The 23,368-nt window shown below is 31.4% G+C and overlaps 1 protein-coding gene across 1 annotated transcript; it reads left to right on the forward strand.

The window, feature by feature from the left end:
* Nucleotides 1–1,502: 1,502 nt before the first annotated feature.
* Nucleotides 1,503–22,783, forward strand: LOC106473871 (nuclear polyadenylated RNA-binding protein 3-like). The gene is made up of 4 exons (XM_013934557.2): nucleotides 1,503–1,573; nucleotides 4,671–4,955; nucleotides 21,787–22,076; nucleotides 22,655–22,783. Exons 2-4 carry the CDS (start codon nucleotides 4,868–4,870, stop codon nucleotides 22,766–22,768), a joined length of 492 nt encoding a protein of 163 aa, XP_013790011.2. The 5' UTR covers nucleotides 1,503–1,573; nucleotides 4,671–4,867; the 3' UTR covers nucleotides 22,769–22,783.
* Nucleotides 22,784–23,368: the final 585 nt, after the last annotated feature.

Consider the following 23,368-nt stretch of genomic DNA (forward strand, 5'->3'; position numbering starts at 1 on the left):
TTTTTTTTGTACACTGTTATCCATATTGGCACTTTCATAACCAGTGCAACATGTTATAAGTTGTCTCACAGGTTTGGAGGATACTCTATAAACATACGTAAGCATAACGGCCGTCTATTCATTTATCCTCGTTATATAATTACTTATCTGGTACCTTACTATACTAACAACCACCGGAAACAAATAATTGCAGACGATAGAAACTGGGGGTACGTACCCTCCTATTTTGACCCGATAGCGAAGTGCCCATTTGAATGGGAATATGGAGATAGAGACTTTTTGAATTCAACAGTCACGGTTAACATAGCAAAAAATCAAAAATCAAATTTGTTCCGCAACCTATGTAAACAACCATATATTTAGCATTGAGTCTGTGTCAACTTTTTTATGTTTGAGTTAAACGGCTGAAAACGAATATCTGAAATAAAACATTGAAAAGTTTCTGCTTTTTCAGTAAAAGATAATTAAGAATATTCATGGAACGACATAAAAAAAAAAAGAAAATTGTGATATCATGTGTCCTCTCTCTTTCCTTTTGGGAGTATAACATGCTATTTTTTTGATAATTTTGCTTTTTAACTTTGAGGTCTACGATTGGATATAAGCAAACAATGTAAACTAGAAGATGCAAAATATGATGTTAAAGCTATATCCCTACATATTTAATACCTTATTAGCATACAAGATGAAATACCCGTCAACTGACGGGGAATGTTTAAACTTAATTAAAACAATGTAAGTTTAACAGCAATCGTATATTTCAAAGTAATAACTTGAACATAAACTTTATCTCAAACTTTTAAAATTATAACAAAGCTTCTTCATAAACAACATTTGCAGTTTACTTTCCATCTACCAAGAAATAAATATTTTGAGGTGATCCCACCCTAGAACACCCTACATCTCATTGACCATGTGAAAAGCATGGTTGTTTAAGAAACAATCCAGCAACTTTCATGGAAAACCATTGAATCCCTTTAGAATATTCAACATTGTCTAAAGCGTCAACCTGCCAAGATTGTTTGAGATTTACTCAACAGGCTGGGAGTAACAACAAGCTTTACAAAAGAGAAATGGGGTTAAGTTAAATTTTGTTCCCCTTAAGACATTCTCCATAGTTCATAATGTTTACATACAAATTTTGGAGTTAGAGTGCAAACAAACAGACATTTCATCTATCTATATATATATAGAGAGAGATAGATAGCCATAGGAACTGACTACGGCCTTTCTCGTTTAACTCTGGCATAAAATAAGGAGGATATGATAAAATGCCTCCACCTCTCACCAATCAAAAAATAATCCTTGCAATGAAGCTGACAAATAAGTATAACAATATGATAAAATGCGTCGGCCTCATACCAGTCAAACAGAATCATTGTAACTGAGCTGTCAAATACGTATAAGAACACGATAAAATGTGTCGTCCTCATACCAGTCAAAAAATAATCATTACGACCAAGTTAAGGAACAAAGCGAGCCTGTATGGTGGTGTGTTTGCAAAATCATACAGAACCTATATACGACGTCTGAACAGTTGCCCTGTGGTCTTCAGAGCTGGTGAAGTTTGATGGTTGGTTTACTAGATTTTTGTTATATTCTTGCATGTGGGACTCGTATCTCTACTCAAACAAGTAAAGAATACAGTATAAGCAAATCTTGGGTATAGTACTTATAACTAATTTACAATGTAATTCATTATTTGTACTCTTTATCTTTTGTCTCTCTCTTTCTCTCAGTATTTTGCCAGCTTTCCTGAGCTTTTTTCAGAACTAGTACTTTTGTTGAAAAAACAACAACAACAGCTTTTATTACGAAAATTAAAACGAAAAAAATAAAAAAAGGACGCAAGATAACCCAATAATACATTTTTTAATCGTCTAAATAATTGGACCTTTCGACGCGCAAAGAGATACGTAAATTTTAAGATAGAGACTAGTTTCCCCTTTGTCACCCAAAAGTCCATATTTTACTGAAGAATTTGTGTGTGTATATTTGTATCAGCTACAATAACTATTCAGTTCATTGTTTGTAGCTCAGTTGATAGTTATTTTCGTAGTTCGCTTATTTTGATACCCAATATTTCCCTATACAGTTTCTGGGCCAATTATACATCGAGAAAATGACTTTAAGGCTAAATGTTGGCATGACACGATAAAGACGTTTTTTAACATTTTATGGTCGGTTATATTGCTCTAAAAAAGTGATGTAGCTGTTTGAATAGAACCTGATTACGTAGTCACTTTATATGCATGACGAGTTATGGTGCTTGTTTAAGTGTAGTATCGTCGATACTCACAAATTATATAATACTCGGTATACTGTATATGATATTTCTTTATGTATGTTTTAATAAATCACAGAAAAGTGCTTATATGTTCAGAACCTTATACACTAATATTGTGATGAAACATTTCTTCAATTTTATTTAAATAAAAAGTATGAGCCATAAAGTTCGAAGTCGCGACTTGATAAATGTGTCATTATTATAATATCTTTCATGCACAACGCCCCTAATATGGTGATAGAGTTAGTAGACTATCTACACACATATATATATACATGCAGAAGAAAAATATTTCATTTTAGGCTTCGACATCTATTCTAATTGAAAGCTATTATTTTCAAGTAACACACTTTTCTTATTTCATTATACACTTTGATCAAGTTCACTTAATATCGAGATTAGATGTTCAACGTACTCAGTTGAGTTTCTAAATTCCACATAAAAAAAAGGCACAGAAATCAAAAGCAATGAAAGTCTTTCCCCACAAGATTATAATTATCTAAATAGCGTGATATAAATGTTCAAGATATTTACTTTGTTCGTCGTATATTTTGTTGCACACAGAATTCAGAGGCGTCGGAACAGAAGGTACAGGGGTGCTACAGCAACCCCTCTTTTACATATTTGACTTGTATAACAACTGTAAATTATATTATTATATTAGCCAAGCACCCCAACTCTGCAATCCTTTCCTACGTCACATACAGTACTACAGTTTAAGGAATACGACAAACCATACCACGACCAACTAAAACACTACAATTTTGAGCAAATATATTTTTCATCACCCTAACTAGACGTCATTTCTGTTATATTTATAGTGTTTGAGCTTTTCCTTACCTTTAATTTTTATTAAACTTGGAATAGCCTGATGGTTATAGCACTTGACTGAGGTCGCGGGTTCGAATCTCGTCCTCGAACATAGAATATCTCCATTAATCCATGAAAACGTGTTTATGTAAGTTAATAAATCAACATCAAAAGTAATGTACAAAGCTCGTTTAAAAATCTGGAGTGAAAAAAAACAACTTAGTCCATTATTTTGGCAAAACGATCATTATGGTAATTTTTCTTTCATCATAAACTTCAGCTTGATATAACAGTTTTGGCAAGCCTTAACAACTAAATTAAAAATATATATGCAGATCTGTTTAAAGTTGACTAACACTAAGTATCAAAATACTATGAAATATATTACATCCCACACGAAGACTGGAGATTTACCGTGAGGAAGGTTACTATGACTGATGAAAATATCCTTGGACGCTACAAACAGTAACGTTACTGACATTAATTGGTATATAAAACAAATTTTGCTTTTCACCTTGAGGTAAAAAAAAGTATCAATGTTCCAAAGAAGCTAACATATTGAAGACAGTTGATAATATGACTATATGAAGTATACAAAAAATAAGACATTATATACACGTATTTAGGATAAAGAGCATAGAAAGGACAAAGGAATATACTTGACATCTGAAAAAAAGGATAATTATACATACTTATATCGTTTATAAACAAAAATAGGTATTTATCATAAAAATCGCAAGGGATAAGTACGGTGATACTGAATAAATGAGAAAATCAATTTACATGCAGCGCAAATGTATAATGTTCACGGACAATTAACAAACAAAATATAGTTTGTTGGTTAGTCTTAAATATGTATGTGTGTGTGTGTGAAAATATATACACCAACACTCTATTTTAAAAATGCAACATTTTCCATTTTAAAATGTTCATTGGCATCAATTCAAACCACTGTGTATTGCATTCGATTTATATATATATATATCATTTACATTTAGGGTTCTCCTACCAATACAATAAACACAGTTATTCTGTAACTCCCAGTTCGCCTTAACATCAAAAGCTTATTCTTACTCTTAGTTTTTTATTTTAAGGTTTCAGTTAGAAGCCTCACCACCCCACTCCAAATGTGAATGATTATATTTGTAAAGTTGTTTCTTTTTTTTTATTAAAATACGGATGTTTATGTGAAACGTGACTGTATTAATACGGGGTAATATTGTAATTTCAGATGTTACAATACACATTTTTATACTTTGCATTTGAAAACAGATTAAGGTCTATATCTGTTGCATTTGATTGAACTGCAGTACTTCCAATATTTTTTGATATAACTGCAGAAAATCAATAACATTAAGGAAGGGTCCGTCTAACAATATATAAACAGAAGGAATAGAAAACTACCAAAGCCATTGAAATTGATTATCTTTAGAATGATTTATATCTAGTTTTTACACTATTAACAGTTATTTTTCTTTTTGCTAATACGTGTATGTATATCAGTATAAGGCGACCAAAAAATTCAATTTTAAATTGTTATTCATTCAATTTAGATGATTATTCACATTCATAGGGCACGTGACTCTTACCGGACCCCCCAGGAGAAACTATTATGGGATGTCAGTAAGCGTCTTACGTCGACAGGCGCATGCGCGTGAGCCTTTTCCTTGTATTGTCGTGGGGGGTGAGGATTTAGCGTACAGATATCAAATTTGAAGACTTACTTCCGATATCGTGTGTCAAGTTGATGTGAAGTTTATTCCATTTTAAATGCCTACACCGTCCAAAAGAGAAGAAGATCTGTCAGAAGATCAGTCTGAAGGCGGTACGGAAGAAGCAGAAGAAGACTCATTGGCAGGTTTGTAAAATTTAACGTAAATAACTCTCTGCAGTTGTCAATAGTTTTGTGAGGTACTATAGTCTTACCTGTTTCGTGGCGCGGGCCCAGTGACTCGTAGTTGGGGTTTCCGTCGTAGAGCGCGCAAACGTCTTCGTCCGTCGTTTGTCTGGAGCTTATACCCTGCAAAAAATCGTCGCCTATTCGTAAATGAATAAGTGACCTCAGATATATGAATGTGAACTGAAATTATTCTTAATATCAAAAAAAGTTTATCATGGGAGATAAATTTATTTGTTTATATTAACTGTATTAAAAGAATAGGCCATGAACAGTACTGCAGAGTTTGTTTTTCGTAATGTTATTGTGACTCATGTCTATTAAGGGCTAACAATAAGACTGTAAAGTGTAATAATATAAACTACGAACAAGAGACTGTCTCGGACTATTTCAGAGTCTGACCGGTGTCCATGGTTGATCACATGGATTTTGTTTTGACTTTTCGCGGTTAATTATGGATTCTGAAGTGAAATACGTAATTAATATTTCCAAGATCATGTATTAGCATACAAGTATTGGAATACGATACACTTTATAATTAGTTTATTTGACACTGAAGGATAATAGGGTAACTATAAAGATAAGTAGAACTTATTAGCATATTAATGTGGCGCGGCAAGTCTCGCCAGAGTGAGGCTTGGGTTGAACCTATTCTTAGCAGTAGGGGTGCCTATTTATTTCTGAGATACTGGATGATAAGATTTTTTTAAACTTTTCATCGATTAAAGAGACGAAGTATCCAACGAACCAATAGGCTGCTATTCCTTTACCAGCAAGCCGTCATTTTATGTTTAGAATAAGAAATAATTCAGATGCGATGTTCCTTTACATATATAAAAAAAACAACTAACAACAGCAATAAAACATTCATTATATGGCTTTTGAATAAAATATATTAAGATTAAACCATAAGATATAAATAAGAATCCATTTTAGCTGGTGAAGGAAATGCCATTGAATAGTAAGACTGCTGTCTGGGTTTACACTTTTCAGGATTAAAAATATATAATGTTCACAGTGTATTTGAACATTTTGTATAAACAAACAATTCGTATACACAAGAGTGGAGTATCTGCCTAAGGATGATCATCTAGAAAAATTTACTTAATAATAACGTTTTCAGAAATATGTTTTAAATACACATCATTATTTTGTAGAAGAGATAATGACTAGTAAATATAATTTCTTTTCAGCCACACTGTACTATTACATTAAGAGTGAAAAACAAAAATGTTTTTGCCATAATTATTATTGCCCTGTTGATGGTAACTGTTACCAAAACTAGTTTGCTGAAATTTGTAATAAATATTTTATCATCCATTATGTCAAAAAATGTAATTTTTGTTGTTGTTTTTCTTAGTTTTTAATGATTAATAAGGAAGGAAGGTCTGAAAAATTGTATTATGGAGAAAAAGCATAAGTGTAAACTGCTTACTTGGAGAAAATTCTATGAACTATATGTTATGGAGCAAAAAATAACAAAAAACCTCAGTTCCTTAACTAGTAAGATAGTTTCACCCATACACTCACAATATTGCAAAAATGAAGATATTTACATGCTAGTGTTTTTCTATAGAATTACAACCTATTGCATACTTTTGGTTGGATTATTCTAATTTGCCTAAACTTTTGTACATGTGATAGTTGACCAAATTAAAATGAATCTTTAGGTAACAAAGTAAAAAGAAAAAGAGGGGACACAATAATACAACATATATAACTGTAGTACATGTATAAATGTCCATTTAATGTTTTTACCTGTAGTAGGAGTGCAGATGTATTTTTTTTTTTTCATTGTCTCAGCTCTGTAACTTTAATACTCTACTGTAAAACAGTAAGAATGGTTCCCAACAAAATGCATATCAAACAAATCTATTAAAAACCAAACAGACTAAGAGACAAAAAAGGGGGGTAACTTTTTTTTTTTTGGTGGGTTACAAAAATTATTAAATTCAACTAAAGTGATACCAAAAAAACACAGATGATATACAAACGTGCTGATTAATACACTAAATTACAGAAAAATATAAACCATTAAATGTTACTTGATTGATTCCTATAGGGTGAACTGTGGAAACAAAATTTTGTGAAATTAATTTATTATCCCAAAACACAAATACCAAACATAAAATATTACTAACAAATGTAGCAAAGAAGAAAAATAATTACAGGTTCAGATGTAACAAAAGATCTGTGTTTATATCCAGCTTTGTTTTTGCATGGTCGTGAATATGGTTATTTTCAGCAAGTTTTTTTTTTTTCTATTGATATTTTCTAGTTTTTTAACCGTAAGTATTACTGTTGTGTTGATTCAAATAAAAATAATAACTAATATAAATTAATAATCAGTGATCAAATGAATAATGTGTAATTAACTATTACTGTAAAAACCTGATTTGTAAATAACTTTGATAAAATTGATAATATTTACAATTTTTTTTGCATAATCTGGTTCACACCAATCATTGTTCATGAAAATATGTATATTACTGTTACTATGTCAATTTCAGCCAGCCTGGTGAGCCCTGGTATTGGGGGAAGGGCCTTGTCAGCACAGGATGTGGCAGATGTAGTGTGGTTAGCATAACATATTTTCTTTTGCTTTCACTCGTGAGTTCTTATCATTGTGAAAATATTTCATCATTCAAGAAACACTGGCAAATACACGTTTAATAGGAAATATATGGTGGTAGATTAAAAGATAATTACCAAACACACAAGCAGAGAAAGGATTACTTTGCATCTTAGGGATCAGAATTTTTATGGAGAAAACAAATAACAATGTAAAACAAATTCAGATGTTCAATAAACACCATAGTATTTGCATACCCATCACTATAAACCAAACTCAATTTAAAAAAAAACATCACAAAAATACAGTATAATTTATAGTATTATAGCTTTTTTTTTATACAATAATGAGTTATTTAAAGATAACTAAGATAAGAATGTAAATTATATTAAAATATTTATTAATCGAAAAACAGATATAAAAGTGTTACTAAGGCAACCATTATACCAAGGTATACAGGGAAAAGAACATGAAAAGCACCAAAAAGAAAATATACGAGTGAGAAGAAACTTAATAAATGAAATAATGTTCATGTTTTATATATTTAATATGATAATAAATTACATTTTATACTATCATTGGCTATAGTCTAATGCTGGATGTTAGGCTTAAGTCATTGTGTTAAAATAAGCAGATAAGTTAGATCAGTTTCTAGAACCAGTTTGAACTGAAGAAAGAAGGTTTTTTGAATGGATGAACTACTTAAATAGCTTAGGGGCAAATGTATTTGCAAGAGCTATCAACTCGGCAGTAAGGGCAGCCTTAAATTAGGGCTTGACAGAGGCGAGGGTCATTATCAACTTACTACAAAATAACACCATTATATAAGTTGGAACAAAATATGGTACCAGACTACAAAATAGGCTTGTTTGTTGTTATTCTAATGTCAGAAATATTAAAAGCAAAATTGATGACCTTAAAGTTTCTATTGGAATAGAGAATTTTGTTAAGTGGAGACATGGCTTTATATGTGGGGCACAAACTCCAGCCTGTTTGAAGTTGATATTAACAAGAATATTGAATCAGTATATTCTTTATTAGTGGAAATATATATAGAAGTAAAAGGCTTTTTATTAGAAACTGTTATAGGCCACCTGAGCAGTGTGATGAAATTAATGTGAAATTTGTACTGGGATCAAGAATACAGCAGCTGAAGGGTTTTTAATCATGGAGGAGGGGGATTTTAGGTTTAGGCATGTGGATTGATACCTTGGGTCTCGAACAGTGAGTGATTGTTCTTGGAAACTCTTCAAGATGGTTTTCAATGTCAGATGGTCAGAGAACCTACAAGAGTGTATGCTGTTACAGATTTATTACTAATGGTACTTCAATGTCGATTTGGTCGAGGGTTGGAAGTATGGTAGCATCTGGGTACGAGTGGTCATTGTACAATTAGGTTTGAGGTAGTATTACAAATGGAAATTAAGAATAGTAGTTTTTGGGAAGGTTGATTTGTAAGCTGAGAGTGGAATTGATTCTGATCGGCTAGGATACTAAGTTAAATGGAGAATGCTTCTCAGAAGTGGGAAGTTTCTACTTGTGTTCCCACCTTTTCAGTAAATCTGGACACCTCTCCCCTAGATTCCCACCCTCCAAGTAAATTATCCTCCCTATTCACAGTCCCTTATCATTGAAATAAATCTGGACACCTCTCCCCAGAGTCCCCTCCCAACCCACGGCCCCTTATCATTGAATTAAATCTTGCATCTCTCCCCCAGAGGCTCCCCCTTCCCCCAAACCACGGTCCCTTATCATTAACGTAAATCTGGACATTTTACATGCACATTATTTTTAAGACAAAAATATTTCAATTTCTGAGGAAAATATGACTTGACAAAAAAATACTGGCTCTTTATTTTTGTTATATACACTTATTAAAAAAGCATGTAAAAGATATTTTTTCCATGCAATTTATTTCCTTCATAGGATAAAGAAAGAAATTACAGTGTAGCAGAGTGGTGCTACAATGTACAAACACTCCAACAGATGTATTTTATTGTCCATATTCTTGAATCCAGATCAATGTTGTAAGAACTATTATTATAAACCATACATGCCGTCATGACAGAATTGCCTCACAGGTTATAAAGTTAGAATATAACTGAAACATGTTAATATTAAAGCCCTTACAAGGAATAAAAATCAGTGAGGCTCTTTAAGTGACTATAAATATTCGGTGAAATTAAAAAGAAATTATGCATACAATGTTTACCCTGTGGCAGCTAATGGAAGACCATTAGGCAGGATAAGTCAAAGGTAAATGTCTGCTACATTATCAACTCCTGCATTACATCAGTGACATAAACTGCAAATCCATGGTAATTATGAGACTATTTCCTTGGCTTCAGTTTGTTCTTGCTTCTCGTATCTTCTAATGTTATATGATTCTCCATGACAGTGTAACAACTTGAACGGTACTTCTACAAAGGATATTGAAAATAATTTCAAATTATTTAGCTATTTTTTAAATGTGTACTTCTTGTTAGTGTTAACATACTTTAATATATATTTGGGAACACTAGACTTCACCATATTGGCAAGTTCTGTGCAAAATCTTAAATAGTTAAAATGAATAAACAGTTCTGCTTTAACCATGCTTACGAGCATCCTTGAGTGCTTATCATTCCATATATTCTTCATAACACTGAAAACTGAGGAAGTTTATACAAATGAAAACCAAACAAAAAAAATCTTAAATTTTTCAGTTACTGGGGTAAGATTTTTGCATAAACAAACAGACCAGGGTAAGGCAGAGGGAAAATGTTTATTTGTAACACCTTTTGTTATGTAATTATATATGTCTTTAAAATTGTAAAATGTTTTAGCTACTGCACTTTTTAAGTCACCCCAACATTTGGACATGTTGTTTGACAAACTGTGTCCAGATGAGGGTGCAATCTGGACACTGGACACTTCTACTAATTTTCAGACTGTCCAGACAGGTGGTGGAAATGCTAGTTTTTAACTAATAGGCTATTAGGTATTCAAGATAAGTATGTTCCACAGAGAGAAAAAAAAGTGGCTGCAGGTAAGAGACAAAAGTAGCTCATTAGAAGTATTGGGAAGAAAATTAAAGATAAACATTACAAATTTAAAAAAGTTTTAGGTAAATTGAAAAATCAATATTCTGGTAATTCAAGTGCAACTTACTGTTATGGTTTCCATTGTATCGTTGTTGCCTTATAATTAACTCATTCTTTCATGGTACCACTACACTTGAAAGACTTGTGGAACTTCATATTATATTAAACTATAAATGCTCATAAAGGCCTGCATAGTAATCAATAGCAGTAGTGCTTTGAATTTGTGTAATTAAAAAATACTGTAACACTCCTATATACATCAAACCCTTATGTTGACTTTTTTACTGCTTTCCTCTAGCTACTATTTCAAACTTTTCATTGGACATTTTGAGCTGATACAGCTCAAGGAAATTGGCCAGGTGAAAATAGAAACCTGGTTTTGTTTTATAAAATATGTGCGTGCAAGTGAATATCACTTTGTGTAACACTATTCATGAAAGTGCATTTCACTTTAAAAAAAGTTTGAAGTTAAAGCAATAGGGTGTATTAGAAGACAGAAACAGAAAAAACAACATACAAGTCAATTCAGTTCTCAAGATTTCATTTATTACTTCTTCTGTTTCATACATAATTTATTTGTATCATGATATATCTAGCTACAGTACTTGCTCTAGCGTGTTTTGTTCCAGAGTAAGAATTCTTATAAAGTAATATCCAGCTACCTTATTAATGTTTATTCATTCTTAGTATGGCTGGGAGCAGGAATAATGATATATTACAAAATCAACTAATATTACCTTTGATCCATGAAATATACTTCATACTTTGAAATTTTATCCTTGTTACCAATACATCATCAATGTGGGCCTCTTGGTTGTCTCAATAGGACAGTACTTAACTAAAAATTGTCACCCACTAATCTGGAAGCTATTTTAGCAAGAACTTCTTGCTATTTGAAAAAAAAATGTTAAAATGTATAGGTTAAAAATAAAAGAATATGTATATACACATGCTGTATTTAAAGATACTTTCAGTAAAATGCTATTGCATAAAATAGCTAGAGCAAAATAATAATTTTTACATAGCAAAATGCCATCAGATGTATGTTTACTTCGAGCTCTGGTGTTGTAAAAGAAAAGTATCTTGGAATTTTGGTCAGTTATTCTCTTAAACATTATGTTGTTGCCAGTGGGAAAGCACATTTGATTTTGAGTTGTAGTGACAGGAATATTCAATACAAATTATGGAGATTATCATTTATTTGTAAAGATATCTGGTTAGGCCTCTTTAGATTAGTGTGTTCAATCTTGGGCTCCTTACTTTATAAAGGACATTCAGATGTGAAAAGGGTTCAGAGGAGGGCTACCAGTATACTTCCTGGGGTGGAGGGGCAGTCGTATAAGGATAGGAAAGGTCCTTAAAATTTATTTTCGTTTGAGAAAAGAAGGGTTAGAAGGGATGTGATTGAAGTGTTCAAGATTATAAAGGGAATATAATGAATTGAAGTATCATCTCTTTTTTTGTGTTTAATGTAAGTGGTAGAACTAAAGTAACATAGATTTAAGATTTAGCAGGGTAGAAGTTATTCGCAAATTAAGCAATTTTAAATTTTTTTTGAGAAGGTAGTTAATCTTTGGAATAGATTTGCAATCTGACATGGTAGACTCGACAGAATTTGGAGAGTTCAAGAGAGACCTTGATGAGTTGTTTGTGAGTCAGGGATGGATATAAGCAGACTTATTGAAATAAATGGTACAGCCATGATGCTCCATTGTTGTCCCTCGGATGTTTTAAATGTGAATGGTTTCACTTCAGTGAGAGCTAATGTTACATTATAAACAACTTGGAAAGTTACAGTGCATTTTAAGGCCAGGTAGTAGAGGTATTGACTCTTGACAGGAAAAGTTGAAATAACTTTAATTTATGTTTCTTGTTGATGAACAATGACAGTGAAGTTAGTTTTATGATTGGCTGATCAAATTTAAAAAATATATGAACTGAAAACTTACTAAATATAGTTACCCTATTTTCTTTTCAAACCATATTAAAAAAAAAAAGTATTCTAGACATTCAATACTCTGGCTCCATGTTTAAAATGTTAACCCTAACTTTTGAATTATTTTGTTAACTAGTCATATATAAGGAGACGTTCTTGATTCATTTTGGTTGAATGTTAAACATTATTAAATATTTTTACAACTATAAACTTGTAAGTCTGTTAAAACTTAGATACATTACTTCATATTATGTTTTATTGCATATTAATGTAACTTTGCATTTGAGAAATTTTGGCTTTAACTTTGAATGAGAAAATTTATTATGACAGAACAAGTAATATGGCAGTTGCTGCATGCATTTTGTGGTATGATTTGTTTGGATTTCAAAGTGATAAAAAGAAGGGCTTAAGGCGTTATAGATTCTACCCACAATTGCTAAATATTTTTAGGTTCCTGACCACACTCTGCCTTTGTTTTTTCACAATTGATATATGGGAATTGTTTTCAAAAGTATTCACTTGTTTGAAATAAGCTGTTTAAGGTTTAAGAAAAAATTTTCTTTTATAAATATTTTTAATTAAAAAATATAAACCCTATTAACCTGTTGAGATAAATGATTAAACACATATGTAATTATTATTATTGTCATTCTATGAATTATCATCAGACAATAACCAGTTTCATCCTTTGTACATAAAGATCAACAATTTCAATTTATAAAGTTGATCCAAAGGTCTGAATTTTGTGAGCTTGTGATTATTCTTGTGTCCATAGTCAGGCTTTTAATTATGCAGAAAATGATCGTGATTACTTCAAAAGAAAATTGATGTAATTAAGAGATAATGAAGCCCAAGTTTTTATTAAAGTGTTACACATGAAATCTAATAGAACAGTTTATTGATTTTCTACTGTTATTTAACAAAGGAACCAAAATTCAGTAAGTTCTGTATCATTTGACCAGTTCACACAATAACAGTTGTTATCAAGCAATTTGCTAACATAAATAGCATCTCAGTCACATCTATTTCTATTGTATACCAGCTGTCCTGAAGAGCCCTGGTGTTGGGAGAAAGTCCTTGTTGGCATTTGATATAGTAGATGTAATGTGGTTGACATATTGCTGTTTATAAACTCTTCTTGCACTTGGAAGTTTTTATCAATCTTATGTGCATGGGTGTGATTCAAAGCGTGAATGCCATGACCTTCTATAGAGTGTCACCGTATTATATATATTTGATGTTAGAGGTGTAAACTATTCATTTAACTTAACATTACTCATTTAATGACAGTTCATGGTAGAGGAAAGTAAATATCAGGTATGAGATACTGAAAAAAACTGTAGATTAGCATTTTGGAGGCTCTAGAGCAGTGGTTCTCCAACGTTTCAGTCTTGTGTACCACTTTTTGTTTTAATTTTTTTTGAAGTACAAACCTGGGCCTAATTAAAATGCATCAAAAAATTCAGTAGCAAAAATTTATATTTTTAACACTTACCTATTAAATGGGAAATATTTAACTGTTTTTGTTCTGGCATAACTGAAAATATCTGGTGTGATTTTTGTCAGTTTGAAGGGAAGAACACACTGACAAGTCTATGCATGCGAAGGGCAATTCTAGAAGTGAAGAGAGCAGTGTGTATATGTACTAGAAAAGCTCAAAATGAGCTTATTACAAATTTTTAACTTTCACATTTATTTTTTTGCATACCACTGACATTAGCTCCATGTACCACCAATGGTACATGTGCCACAGTTTGAGAATCCTTGCTCTAGAGATTATGCAAATGCTATATGTAAACTGTATGATGGACAAAAGTATTTTTATTCTTCATTTGAACATCCCAGTGCACTCCAACATGTCAATTAGACTGACATCATCAATTCACAGACATATCCTGAGTAAAAATTCTTTGACATGTCTTAAATTTTTGTGCACAACAGTCTTGTACATTTTATTACAAGCTTTCCATATTTTTTTTTTAGGTACACAAAGAAAAATTTCAATATAATAGTTAATATTCCTTTTCCACTGGACCAACCCCATGCATATTTGGTTAATGAGGTTAGGATTAATTATTAAGAAATAGTGGGTTTCAGGATCTCTCATATTTCAGTAAAGTTTATAAATATAGCACTCTTGTTAGTTTGTAAATAAGAGTTAGGTTTCAAATTTAATTCCCTGAACAAGGGCCACCTGTTTTAACCACTCATACCACTATATAGTAGTATGTTGTCTGTTAGTCAGTCTGTAGTTGCTAAAATCATGTCACATATGGGATGCTTAATGTTACACTTTGTACTGTGGTGATATCAGTATGCCATGAATCATGAGAAGAATTATGCAATCTGTAAGCTACAATGCAGCATGACATATGAACTTCAAAAGCAAGAAATAAAAACATTTGTAACTCTTAAGTTTGTTTTATTTACTCTTGGAACAGAAGACTTTTGGGGACCCTGTGAAAGTACATTTAGCTGTGTGTTTGTATATGTTAGTTTGTAAATAAGGATTAGATTTCATTTTTTTTATGTGTTTGTATTAGTTTGTAAATAATGGTTAGATTTCATTCTTTTGTATGTTTGCAAATAAGGGTTAATTTCATTCTTTCATATGTTTGTAAATAAGGGTTAGATTTCATATTTTGTTTGTTTGTATTTGTTAGTTTGTAAATAAGGGTTAGATTTAATTTTTGTTTGTTTGTATATGCTAGTTTGTAAATCAGGGTTAGATTTCATTTTTTTATGTGTTTGTATTAGTTTGTAAGTAAGGGTTAGATTTCATTTTTTTTATGTGTTTGTATTAGTTTGTAAGTAAGGGTTAGATTTCATTCTTTCACATGTTTGTAAATAAGGGTTAGATTTCATTTTTTGTTTGTTTGTATATGTTAGTTTGTAAATAAGGGTTAGATTTCATTTTTTGTTTGTTTGTATTAGTTAGTTTGTAAATAAGATTAGATTTCAAGTTTATTATATGTTTGTATTTACACTGGTAGCCAAGATCTTAACAATAATATCTAATTGTATTTACATCTATATATCTGCACATATTGGAATAACTCTTATTGGGATGGACACATTCAAGTCCAGCCTCCAGTCTGAATTTAGAACAAAAATGCAGAACATTATGTTAAACTAGCTTTTATTGACAATTCTTATTTACAGTTAATGCAAGAATGGTTTGTTTAAAAATAGTGTTAAAATTTGAAAGTGAGTACATTAGAAACTATGAGAAATCTCTTGCATATTTAAAGCAAAATAGACGAACAAAAAGCATAACTTTATTAATTTGGTACATCAGCAATGAGCAAGTCTTAAATTTGTATATAGTGCAGAAGACTGCAAGTGCCTGTGTTAGCAGTTGGACAGTATATTGAATTAGCTAATCATATGAAAAGTAATGTTTTATTGCAAGTTAGTTAGAATAAAATTTATATCTTAAATACTGATACTTCTTGAAAATTGTATTATGAGCTGGTTAATTTGCTTTTTGCCTTGGTGAAATTACCAGTGATCTGAGTTACAACTTTTTTGTTTGCTGAGTAATTTGGCTTACTTGAGTATTGAACTGGTTTTACCAGGCACTAAATACACGTCATCAGTTTTGAATGTTTATTATACATGGTAAGGTTTAGAAATTGGAGAGAAATGGTAAAAATTGCAAAAATGACTTAGTGTGGTTTTGTGTGGACTTAAAAGAACAAACTTGTATTGTATATATAGTTACCATATGGGTGGAATATATGAATTTAAGGATACTTGCTTGGACAGTATATATAATGTGTGGAAACTGTGTTGGTGGTGTACGTAGATGTGTGGATACAACATGGGTGGCATGTCTACACATGTGGATACTGTGTGGGTGGTGTACGTTCGTGTGTTGATACTGTGTGGGTAGTGTATGTACGTGTGTGTGTGTATATACTGTCTGGGTGGTGTATGTACGCATTTGAATACAGAGAGGGTGGCATACATATGCATGCGAATACTGTATTGGCGGTTTACGTATATGTGCGGGTGGTGCGTAGCGGTGTACTTATGTCTGTGTACTGTATCGATCGTATGTGTATGGACACTGTATGAACCATGTGTATGATGCCGTGTGGGTGGCATGGACACTTGTAAGGATGCTGTGGCATATATTAATGACCGATTACTTTTGCTACATTTATGATCAGAGAAAAATAGAAAAATGTATGTATAAAACTTAAGTAAATTCGTACGTACGAATGAAAATCTGAATTTAAGAATTTTTATTAAAGCAGGTATATTTTGCAACCATAATGAATGTTATACAAAAAAAACAACAAACTTTACTTCTTTCAGCCCAAGATTTTGCCATTGCCTGCTGTCTGCCTTTTGTGGTTGGTACAGTCCCATTTTAAAAGAGGGCTGGGAGGGAACCCATACATGTAGTGGTATAAAAGTAGCTGTACTCAACACGACTTAGAATACTTTTTATTTTTGGATCAGTCCATCCTACAAATTGGAGGGTGACCGGTTATTTAATAGGCTTTTTTTACTGCAGTATGCGCCTCCTTTCTCAAGAGTTGCATGCCACAGTAGACTGACTGCAAATGCTTGACTGAACAGTGATTGTAGTTGTTTACCAGGGCTGTTGCCCTTTATACTTTTTTTTCTTGTGTGGTTAAAAATCTTAATGTAGAACTTGTAGTTCTAGATAGAACTTGTGTGTTTGATACATTGGGTTTTGGTTTTGGAACTAAATCTAGGACTCATTTGTGCAGATGTTAAGTGTAAATAATGTTCGGTTCACAACACTTATTGAGACTGCAAAAAAAAAGTTGACTAGGAAATACAAAATTTTTATGTTATTAAAAGAAATTATTTTTTAACTTGTTATAAAATTATTTAAGTGGACTTGAAGCTTGTAACAGTTTGAAAAATGTTTAAAATTTGCTTATGAGTAATATTGAAATATGGACATTTCAAATTGAATTCAAAACTGAAACCTAATGACCAGATAGATAAATCATCATTTAAAACTTTTATTACATATTCTGTATTAAAAACTGAATATTTTAATTGGTTGCTATGGCCAGAACATGTACGCATAATAAAATTGGGTCATGGAGCTGTGGTCTTAGTTCACGTGAAGTCATTTGACCTTGCACGTAAATGTTGAATGTGGACTGCTACAGTGTACATGTCTGTTTTTATGCAAAGTACTGACTTTCAAAACATGAACAGTTTTAAAAGAAATATACTAAAACTGAATATATGAAATTTTCCTTAGTTTTATTAAAGCATTTGAACTGCTCAGAACAAAGCTAGAAGTTTTATAATTATATTAATTTTTGTTAATTAAGTTAAATGAATGATTTATATTTTTCCTTGAAATAAAGCTTTAGTTGCTTATAAACTTACACTTGATATTGGTACAAATTATTTTCAACTACCTTTACATTCATTAAGAGTTGCCAAGTTTTAATATATGCCAAACATGCATGCTTACAGTTAGTTTAAATGAGGGGAATAGTTATTGATATCATTTTCACAATTTTGTTTTTTTTTATCAGTAACATTTCAGTTTTTGCTTTATGGTACTTTAAAATACAAATAATTTTATTTCACAACAGAATTTAGAAGTTTATGATGTGAATTTCAGAATAAATGTTAGAATATTATCCATGTTGATAATCCTTAGAATGGATTTGTTTGCCAAAGATTGTGTCAAAAAAAAAGGGGGAATAGGTTTTTCTCTTACAACTTTTCAAATAAATTTTGTAGCACCATTTGTTTGATTTTTAATTTTCTGTCTTTGTAATTTTTGTTACATGATTAAAACTCGTAAAACCTGTCTTGTTCTTAGTTCTCTGAATCTGGTTAGGGACCAAATATCCTGAAAAATGGGTTGGTTGTTCAGCTTTTGATTAGTATGCCGTCACGGATCAGCTCGATTCTATTTCACACTTCAGTTTCTTTTTGGAACTTTTAAATTTTACTGGTATTGACAGTTTCATCACTTACACATCTCTAATTGTCTTCATTATGTAGCAACTCATTTTTGGCATAACAATTTACTATTATCAAGTTCTGTTCTTGAAAAAGTAGTTTTGTAATGAAACAACTCCACTACTGGCTCATTCTTGTTCATCTCTTTTTTCTTTTTTTAACTCTGACGGGTGCAGAAGACAATGCTTGTGTGACAAAATCTTCAAGTCCCTCTGAGCTTTCTGCATTGAGAGTATATTTTAAATTACAAGTTAAACTTTACATTTTTCCTTTATGGTCCAAGTGTTTCACTGGACCTTTACTCATCAATGACTCCTTTTCCAATTTTTTGAAAATCCTTTTTCTTTTTATCTGTGATGCCTTTAGTAACTGATAGCTAAACAGTTAAGGTTCATTCCATTCAGAACATTTTTTTGTTGCCAGAAATGGCTTGAATATGATGTTTTTGGTACTTTTTAAACTTTATCAAATTTTACTAAAAACCTTTTAGCAATGTGCAACTGTGTTAGTTTTCTGACCTTATAAGTTTTGCTTTTTCAGGGTAGTTTGTTGTTACTCAGCTTATACAGAGATTTTTGTTTTTCAGTGATTGTCATTTCTGTATATCTGTTTATTTAAGTCCACTATGTGTAGCCAAGGTGATAGGATAACTGAAGGTTTTTGTAACATCTTTTTTTTTTTTAGGTTTTATTTCATTAAATAAGAAACTTGGATATGTAGCTTGTGGTATCTGTTAGTTTTACTTGGAAAGTTTCCCTATAGGTGTTGATGTCCATCTATCAGTTGAATCTTTTTATTTGTTCCAGATTTTACTTACGAACTATGATTATTTGCAGTATTGAAGATTCCTTATGATTGTGATTTGTTTTTAAACTCTCTTTAAGCATCCTTAGTACAAACCTTCTTTTCAGAGTGTATGGATTACTTTAATAAGTGTGCACCCATTTTATTTATGTTTATTATATTTATCTTTCTCTGTCTTTCGTTTTTAATCTACAACTTTTGTAACAGACATCATTTCGGGATTTGTCCATATACCCCTGCTCTTCATTACAAAAGCTACCTTATCAAAATCACATATTGGGATCTTCTTAAGACAACTGTCTGTTTTAGAAAGTTAGAACTCTTCCTGATCTTTATATGAGATTTTATTCGTTGTGTCACTTTCTGTGGATATAATATTATTCCTAGTAAGATATTTCAACCTTGGGTTGACCATGGAAGACATTTAAGGTGTAAGTTACAGAATTCATGAAATAACATCAGAGCCAGACCAATAGTTAAATACTTCTGTAGTTAGGTATGTGTTAACTAGTTTGTCTCTTTCTATTCTTTTTTTTTTAACTCTCATTTTTCAGTGAGGTATTTACTGTGGATTCTAAGACAGCGTCTTTGTTTTATATATTTTACTAGTGTAATTGTATGAATTTGTTGACTTCATATCAGTTGACTTCATTTATTGTAACTAATATATTATATATTTAATTATTATTAATATTACTGTTATTATTATCATGAAAGCCTTCCCACCCCCATGTCTCAGCAGTAAGCCTGTAAACTTATAATTGAAAACTGTAGTAGGCACAATACGGCTAGCCCATTGTGTAGCTCTGTGCTTTATAAATGAGAAACAAATATCATTATGAATATTATTTTGCATTGTAAGCTTAGTTGGTAGATTTTAGAACTAACTTAAATCTACTAAGTTGACTGAGGCAAGTATAAATTTTGCCATGCTTCTATTTGGACATTGGCCTGAAAGATTGATAATTTTACCACAGTGTGGACACACACACACACACAGTGTTGTTATAATATATATTTACTATTATGTATTAATTTTATTATTTTACTACAATGATCATTCCACATAATACTCATTTTAATTTTACGTTGTTAGATGACTAGCTGCCTTCCCTCTAGTTTTACACTGCTGAATTAAGGACAGCTAGCACAGATAACCCTCGTGTAGCTTTGCACGAAATTCATAATAAACCATAATTGTGTTTTATTACTTATGCAAGATTAAAAACAAATAAATCAGTAGCAAATTTGTTTGCAATAATTTTAACACAAGACTAGAATGGTATGTAGCATGAAGTATAAACAGCACTGGAATAAATAAAAAGTTATTTCAGTCATTTTTCAAGTTTAAGAAGTGAATAAACTTGTGATATAAAGACACTTTAATATGGGTTAGATTGTTTTAAATTATGGTGATGTTGAGTTGAAGTAATGATTTGTATGTTATATAATATATTATTTTGTCACTTATGGTGACTATTCATAATTTTGTACATTAAAATAATGGATGAAAATTGTAAAGTGCATTATATATTTGTGTACTGTTAAGTTATTGAGGCATTAAGAATTCTAATAACCCATGAGTGAAGACAAATAAAAATATGTTATAATATGTCAACTACACTACATCTGCTATATCCAGGTCTGACGAGACCTTTCACCCAATATCAGGGCTCACTGGGCTGGCTAAGCAAGCTCATCTTCTTGTTAGCAGAGCTGGTCATGTAACCACAGTGTCAACGAGAGAAAATTACATTAGTAACTGTACTGTAATTTGAAAAAAGTATGTTTGTCTTCTAACTCCTCCTAGGCTTTTGGACCTGTCAAATATTGTTTAATCAAATTGGAATGATTTAGGATGTGACAAGAAGTTATTTTTCTTTTAAAATACATAGATTTCTTAGTTCCAGTGCTGGCTAAATATAGATTTGTCATTGGGGGTGGCCACTATGGGTACTGATGGAATTTATCCAGTTTCCTCTTTCATTACGCGGGTATACATACAGTCTGTGTACTTTCTATCATTACTGGCATATTTAGGACAAAAACACTATTTATTATATTCATAACTGGTAAAACATTAATTCTATAATTTCATTTTTGTTTTTAAAATTCTATCAATCATTTGAAGAATTTCTTTTTCACACATTCTTTATACATACTATAGACAAGATAGACAAACTTATATTAAGTGAGATGTTTTTAGGTCACATGTTACTTTCTGCTTTTTGGTAAAACAACAAAAAAAAACAAATTAAAATAGAAAATTGTATTTAAATAATCAAGTCATTGTCATATTTCAAAAACAAATTTTCATAATCCTCTCTCTGTGCATCACATGGGTACATCTGCTATTTGTGAGATACAGATAAAAGTTTATATTTTAGACAGAGATGCAGTAACTTTGGTTTTGTGATGATGTAGATGGTGAAGGAGATGACCTTGAACAGGATGAAGAAACAAATCCTGATGACCAGGGGGATGGAGATGATGAAGATGAAGCTGATGGTGAAAATGAAGAGGAGGAACAACCAGTAGAGCAGCTAGAAGAATTGGCTCCTCCTGATGATGATGAAGAGGAGGATTTAGATGAACCAGAAAGACTACCTAAGCCAAAGAAAGAGAGAGGAAAGAAAAGAAAAGCAAGGGGAGATGGAGAAAGAAAGAGAGAAAAGAAGAAGAAAAAGAAGAAAGCCATGTCAGACAGTGCTGAGGTAGTGTGGAGAAATTAATAAATAAGCATTCTATTTTTTTTTTCATTCCCTAAAAAACATTGTGACGGGTACTTTTTTTGAGTGTCATTGTGGTATGTATTTATAATTGATAGTTGAACTTCTTGTTTGCTGACAATTTTATTTTTCATAGATCAAAGAGAACAGTAAGGTACTTTTGTAATAATTTTGTAATGTGACTGCATGATGCTAAAGTTGTTAAAAGTAACACTTAGAAATAGATCAAACCAATACATCCTATACATTTTTAAAATGAAAAAAAAAAGTTTTTTTTTAAATAATTTTTCTTTTGCAAATATTATGCCAGGTGTAAAATATTTTGTTTGAAGTGTCTTGAGCATGTCTATTATTTGATAATTTTGAGCTATTTTTGAAACTGTAAACAGTTTTACTTGAGCAATGTTCACAATTTCATGTGTGTGAATGTTAGTTTGTGAGTAAAGTATTTTGACTGTTTTGTGTGACCCTCCCCTATTATGTTTTTTCTTTATGCATTCACAACATGCATGTGTAGGTAAACATTCTTTACAACTTTTTTATCTTTTTTTTTTTTTTTTCAGGACACTGACAGCAATTTGCTAGGGGATCAATCTGACAATGACAGTGACTATGTTTTAGAAAATAAGGGAGCTAAGAAGCAAACAAATTCTAAGGTGAGATTAACATTACTGTAGATTTTGTATCAAAATTGTGTAAACAATGTATTCATTTGTTTATTCTGTTCTGATGAGGGAAGTTTTCAAATACATGTTCTCAATTCTCCTAATTTGAAATTTTTAATTTTTTAATCATTTGCTTCATTTTAATCATTTTACAAAGGATGAAATCCTGATAGATTTTACATGACACATAATGCAAGAGAAAAACTGATTTATATCTGATGTGATACTGTGGCAAGTTAACCCCAGTGTACACAATCTTGGTCAATATGACTATAATTTCAGAAAGATAACGTGTGACACGTTGAAACACGTAGAGTCGTTATTTTGATAGAATTGTTACGTCTCTGTTCGTTTGTTAATTTCTGGTATAAATTCTTTCCGAGGAACTTCAGCGATACAGGTCCTTTCTTAAATAAAACTAGTTTATTCTTTCTTGATACAACTTTGTAATACACAGAATTTCCACAGTCACTTTAATTTAACTACTTTTATAAACACACACTATAATTCATAGCTATTCACACACTTTACTTGCGTTGCCTACTGTTCGCTTGACACAAATATCTATCTCTATATATGTAATTCTATCTTTTTTGCTGGCTTTATTTGCTG

This window comes from Limulus polyphemus, unplaced genomic scaffold, assembly GCF_000517525.1.
Source record: "Limulus polyphemus unplaced genomic scaffold, Limulus_polyphemus-2.1.2 Scaffold6581, whole genome shotgun sequence".
In the NCBI taxonomy this organism is placed as follows: Eukaryota; Metazoa; Arthropoda; class Merostomata; order Xiphosura; family Limulidae; genus Limulus; species Limulus polyphemus.

Excerpts from the sequence above, each read along its gene's own strand:
- LOC106473871 (XM_013934557.2), top strand. The coding sequence starts at position 4,868 with ATGCCTACACCGTCCAAAAGAGAAGAAGATCTGTCAGAAGATCAGTCT. Across the intron at positions 4,956-21,786 it reads AGAAGAAGACTCATTGGCAG|ATGGTGAAGGAGATGACCTT; the intron begins GTTTGTAAAATT and ends GTGATGATGTAG. Across the intron at positions 22,077-22,654 it reads CCATGTCAGACAGTGCTGAG|GACACTGACAGCAATTTGCT; the intron begins GTAGTGTGGAGA and ends TTTTTTTTTCAG.